The sequence below is a fragment of the Meleagris gallopavo genome, chromosome 2 (genome assembly GCF_000146605.3).
Source record: "Meleagris gallopavo isolate NT-WF06-2002-E0010 breed Aviagen turkey brand Nicholas breeding stock chromosome 2, Turkey_5.1, whole genome shotgun sequence".
NCBI classification, from domain to species: Eukaryota; Metazoa; Chordata; class Aves; order Galliformes; family Phasianidae; genus Meleagris; species Meleagris gallopavo.
Window position 1 is genome coordinate 40,716,898 of NC_015012.2, and position 6,000 is coordinate 40,722,897.

At 41.3% G+C, this 6,000-nt stretch overlaps 1 protein-coding gene across 1 annotated transcript in view; it reads right to left on the reverse strand.

The window, feature by feature from the left end:
* The window catches only part of SMOC2 (SPARC related modular calcium binding 2), a 157,708-nt gene extending 152,004 nt beyond the window's left edge, over window positions 1-5,704 (reverse strand). Inside the window, exon 1 of the mRNA XM_031552201.1 lies at window positions 5,674-5,704. Coding sequence (XP_031408061.1) covers window positions 5,674-5,704 — 31 coding nt within the window. The remainder of the gene's footprint in view (window positions 1-5,673) is intronic.
* Between the last annotated feature and the right edge of the window lie 296 nt (window positions 5,705-6,000).

Consider the following 6,000-nt stretch of genomic DNA (forward strand, 5'->3'; position numbering starts at 1 on the left):
TTTTGTTTCTCATTCTCACTGTTCTACATTATAAGTAAGCAAATGATGAAATCCAGACGTGAAGAGACACAAGGACTAACTGGCTCTGAGTATAAATCCCTATTTCTTACTTGACACTCATTTTTCCAATTCTCAAAGTCTTCAGTTATTTCAGAGATATTTCAGTTGAAGGAGTACAGGAGACAAGGATATTTCGGATACAGATGGAAAAGAGTATTGAGAGAAGATTTAAAAAGCTTAAGAAAGATAAATGAACAAAGAAATTTGAGATGCTGAAGAGATATAGTTGATTTCTTACTGGGCTTGTTTGTACATTAGTATGCACTGTACTTACTTATCAGTGCTCCTTAATCCACCATGCCCCACTAGTCTTGAATTGTGTGAGATATGTTAGGAATATCAGATACCTAAAATTGCTGCTAAATAGGGAAATAGCTTTGAAAAGTTTCAGTACAGCAAAATTTTTCAAAACTTTTCAGCTTAAAGAAGATGGGGCTCTGTTTCTGTGTGATAAAAAAGATCACCCTATAATGCAATTTGTAGTTTTCATCATCCATTCCCTTTCTAATAAAATATGCTGCCCACATACAATTTCTAGATTTATGTTTATATTTATACATACACCTATGCTTATAACACCGATTGTCTTTTTCTTTAAGTTCTCTAACATCATCAAAAACTACTTTTCCTCTAATGAAAAAAAAAAACCAACCCAAATTGTCATTTTCCTGGCAATTCCTGGGGCCCTTGCAATGCATTTCGTTGGACTGCACTGACACCTAGTGTTCATATCCTTAGAGCAAGACTAGCCTGTGGCTTTGATGGATTTTGAGTATTTTCCTATTATTATACAATACCTATTCATGGTGCCAAGATCGCTAATACAGTTGCACCACAGTATTTATAGTGTTTTTGGAGTTCCTTTAATGCTAACCTTTGTGTGAAGATCTCTGTTCTGGCAATCTTGGCCTGGGGCAGTGGAGATGGGACCAGCTAAGCAGCTGATCTACCCTATCTCGTATCTGTAACAGGCAAGCACTGCTGACATTGCAACACACATTTCTGCAGTTTCCCTTCTGCCTGCTTCTGCAGTGCCTGTGGTGTGACCCCACAATGCTTTTCTTCCAAACACTGCCACAAACAAAACTACAAGCATCTCACAGCTTGATACATTCATGTACTGGTGTTCACAGGCAGCTGGTATCGTAAAGACAGATTAAGACTGGAGGATTGTAGCCTGTATGCAAAATCACACAGTCACAGAGATCCCCTAGCAAGTTTTTGTTTTGCTTCGTTTTGTTTTGCTTGAGATGAGCAAGTCACTCTTGAGGGCACTGCCTTTTTCCATTAGGACTGTATGCATTTACCTCACCAATTTGTGCCCATCCCTCTTGAGTGGAAACCAATTTCAGTGTAATGTTATCTGCAATATGTAGATGCCGTTTCTTCCAATTCTGTTGGGTTTTGGAATGACAATCCCCTTCAAATTTCTGCAACTCAGAATTCCCCCTAAAGAAATATGTATTGGGTAACTAATAGCATATTTGATTAATAATTCTTTTTCAATAACAGTACAGTATATAGAAATTAGGTAGTGCCCCTTCAGAATTATGAAACTAGAACCTGCTTTCCATTATTTCTCCAAACAGAAGCAACTGTGCTTATGTGTTGCCAAACACCAGTGCTCACACCATTTTCTCACCATACTAATACTGTGAGAAGGGAAGGTACATATACGCTAACTCACAACCCAAACTGGGCATACATTGGAGCCTAGCTCTTCAGGAGGGATTTATTTGCCCTGCACTTTGAGTACTGGCTCCAGAACGCTGTTGTGGGTTTGTAACAGCCTTTGCCTCCCAGAGAGCTGCCGACGGTACCATTTGCCAGTGGCCTACTGAGTAGAACATAAGGAGTTGTTGGCCCATCATGGCAGTCTGGAGTACCAGGGAGGCCCTTGGAGCCTGGCCACCACCACCAGTTCTCCTGGCATGGTTTCTGGTACCTCCTGTCCCAACTATGTGTGTCTGGGGATATATATCTAGATTCAGATGGAAAACACTCTGCCTCAGTCTTTTTCATTCTTGCATGACTGTGTGAATGATACAGATATTCTGCATATTTCATTTTCAACTGATGAACCACTTTGGCACTTCCATGGGACTGCTCCCTCCCATGCAAGAGAACCGATCTATCTGTGTGACACTGTATCAGGTATAAGAAGTTTCCAACCAAATTCCAAAGCCTTTCTACTATTATGATCTAAAAAAAAAATTAAAAAATATGTTTCTTTTAAACAGCCTCAAAACTCAGGCTAGTATCTGGAAGCCAAGCTGCATTCCCTTAAGCACTGGACTCTTTCTCTTTAACATTTGTCAGGGCACCCACTGATCACATGTTAATTACAACCACTCACTGAACTATAATCCATGCTGCCTCCATGCAGCTCCAGGCAGCAGTGAATGTGATGAAGCGCACTCGGGCAGGGAGGCTGAAGAGGGGGAGTATCTCTGCTTACCTGGGAGGCTGATTCACCTATCAGCTGCCTCTCAGACAGCAAATTTAGCAATGGTGTCCACTAGGCAGAAAGCTCTGATGAGAAAGAACACAGTGACTCAGAGTGCCTGCCTAAAAATGTGTCGTCTCAAGTCTCTGGCTGCAGTGAGTGCCCAAGCCTCTTGCTGCCAGTGAAAGGCAGCAGAGATTCTACCTGTGTGAAGTGTGAGCAGGTGGATGATCTGCTCAATGTGCTGGTGAAGCTGAAGGGGAAAGTGAAGAGATTAAGGAGTATCAGAGAATGTGAGCAGGAGATAAATTGGTAGAGTAAGTCTTTGCTGAATGTGTGAGAAAGACACGGGTTTGATACCCCCCAGACAGTGGTGGACCCTCTCCCCTGCCATCATTGAGCAGAGGGAGACAAGGGAAGAGGAGGAGTGGAAATAGGTCTCAGCTTAATGTCACTGGTAACCCTCATCCTGACCTGCCTCGTTTCCCCAGGTGCCACTATGTAATAGGTTTGAGGCTCTAGAACCTGAGGGAGAGGTGTGGGAGGATGCAGTGGGAGGTCCACCAGTGAGGTTGTTTTGGGCCCCTCACTACAAGAAAAACATCATAGACATGGAGTGTGTTCAGAGAAGGGCAATGAATCTGGTGAGGGGTCCGGAGCACAGGTCTTATGAGGAGCAGCTGAGGAAGCCAGTATTGTTCAGTCTAGAGAAGAGGAGGTTCAGAGAGAAGAAGTTGTGGGAAGGTGAGGGTTGGCCTCTTCTCCCATGTAACTAATGATAGGACAAAATGGAATGGTCTCAAGTTGCTCCAGGGGAGTTTCAGTTTGCACATTAGGAAATACATCTTCTCTGAGAGATTGGTCAGATGCTGTAATGGGCTGCCCAGGAAGGTGGAGGAGTCACTTTCCCTGGAGGTGTTCAAGAAGCATTTAGATGTTGTATGGAGGGACATGGTTTAGTGAAAAATGTGGGTGATAGGTGGACTGTTGGACGAGATGATCTCAGAGATCTTTTCCAACCTTGATAGTTCTATATATTTGTCAGGGTTTTATGATTTTTGGTTATCGGTATTCCACATCATAACATCACGTAGTGCACTGGGAGTTAAAGTGTTAATGCTCCAGTTCTGGGCACCTGTCCGGAAGAGAACTACATGTCCCAGGGGGCTTTGCAGTCAAAGAGGAGATATAACCCCTGACAAGGTCATCTGATGGGCTTTTCTTTGTCAGGCTCTCCTCCCTGCTGCTCAACCAGACTGCGCATCTTACCTCAGATTTATGGCGAAGCCTATCCACCTTTTGGATACTCTGTGTCATTATATTTGATTTATTAGCTTCAATTCTAATTATATTGTATTATAGTGTGTTATCTTGCATTCCAATACTATATTTAGTAAATTAGTTTGTTTCTCCTCAGAATTGCCACTGGTTTTATCAATTATTTTGGGGTCCCCTATTTCCCTTTTCTGGAGGCGTGGATTTTGCGAAATACCTCTGCCCCGCTAGTCACGGAACCAGGCCAAACCAGCCTGTAAACTGTTGGCAATATTTAAAAACTTTATTCTGCTGACAAAAGTAAGTGAAACTATGTCATCATTTTGTGATTTTTGTTATTGGCATTCCACATCATAACATCATATAGTGTACTGGGAGTTAAAGAGTTAATGCTCCATTTCTGTGGATTGTTGATATTTCTGGGTACTTAGTTCTCAGAAGAGAAGAACTACATATCCCAGAAAACTTTCACTGTTCCGTATCCATTTTCCATTTAGAAGGAAAGATAAAACTGCTTGAGTCACGAGATTGCCCCTTTTCTTTTACTGCTCATCTCTGCAGTGTGTACTCCCTAGTCATCTTGCCTTCAGGATTAGAGTAAGGCCTTCAGATCTGGACACTGTTTCTCATTTTATTTGATTTATTAGTTTAAATTCCAATTATATTGTATTGTATTGTGTTATCTCGCATTCCGCTATCATATTTAGTAAATTAGTTTTCTCCCTTAGCTTGTTGCCACTGTTCTGTTTTTAGGCCTATCTCCCTACCTTTTTCCCCTTTTCCTTCTTCCCCCTCTCCCAGAGCATGGGTCCATGGGTCCCCTCACCATTAGTCATGGAACGGGGCCAAACCGGCCTGTAAACCATTGACAAAATGATACTGAGCCAGGTCTCAGGCCGTTCATGACTAGGTTCACAGATATCGCCTTTTCCTGAAAATTCTAGGTCTTTTTCTGAAAGAGATTTCAACTTTCATTCTGAGCAACAGCAATGCTTCTAATTCCAGCAGTTATGGAGATAAACTTAAGCATATCATATAGAATCTGGAAGGCAGAAGAGAAAGTTACACTTTCAAAATGCATGTAGCCTTTAAGACAATCTCATTCTTTTTGAAGCCTGAGTTACAGAAATTTATGATTTGTGTGATTCAAAGTGGTAACTGCCATTTGATACCTGTAGAAGATGTAATAAGAGAAGTGCTCCCTACTCATTCATTGTTATAAAGCACAACACAACTATGTAAGCAACAAACTGTTGTTTATAGTCTTAACCAAATTAGAAACAGTAGCTCCACAAAATGGTTCTGTGGAAAATAAAAGATGAACAGGTTTAGTCTTTGAATGGGTTGAGTTCTGCTTCCCTCTGGGCTTGGAATATTTTTGTTTCTCAAGGGCTAATTGTTTATCTTTTCTGTGCCAATTCTCCTACCCATGAACTGAGAATAACAATGCACCCATGCTGTGAGGCTAACTTCATATAACAATATTTACAGAACTCCATGAAATCCTCCTTGAGCACCACAGATGTTCAAATTATGTAGAATGCATTGAGCACTTTCATATATTTGGCAGCATTCCTTTAGAGTGTCGTGCTTTGGCCAGTTAGGACTTCGTTTGTGCTGTTGTGAGGAACCGTCACACAGAACATCTGGAGATGAGACCACGTCCATGATGTTCTTTCTCAGCTCTTGGCTGAACAGGCTGTTCAAATGGCAGGTTCCAGCTATGGAATGACAGCTGACAGACACTGAGGGTACAAGTCTGACTTGGAGGAAACTGGTTTTGCCATCCATCAAACATCTGTTTTAAGTGCTTCAGATATATAGTCTGCATTTTCTGTCTTGTAATGATATATAAGAAGTTAGATGTGGATATGATCTGTCCTCACACATACCCTGTGGTATGAGATTGAAAATGAGACCCATCATGGCTGATATTTTATGTTTTCCATCACTACAGCAGAACAACTTGGTTTTGGTGATAACAATAGCATAGATTCTTTTGGCAAGGAAATTGTGTTCACATGTTCCACTGCAGTACAGAAGAACATAGGAGAATATATCCAAAAGCCTCTCCAATGATTCTTTTTGCAGAGTACCCAACAGGAAAGGTGAATAAAGGTATATTAAATACATAGTGAGCCTTGTAAAAATGGTACATCTGTTACTGCTACACTTGACAAATCTTCAAGGAAAATTTACCTTTTCTTTTCCCCCTTAAG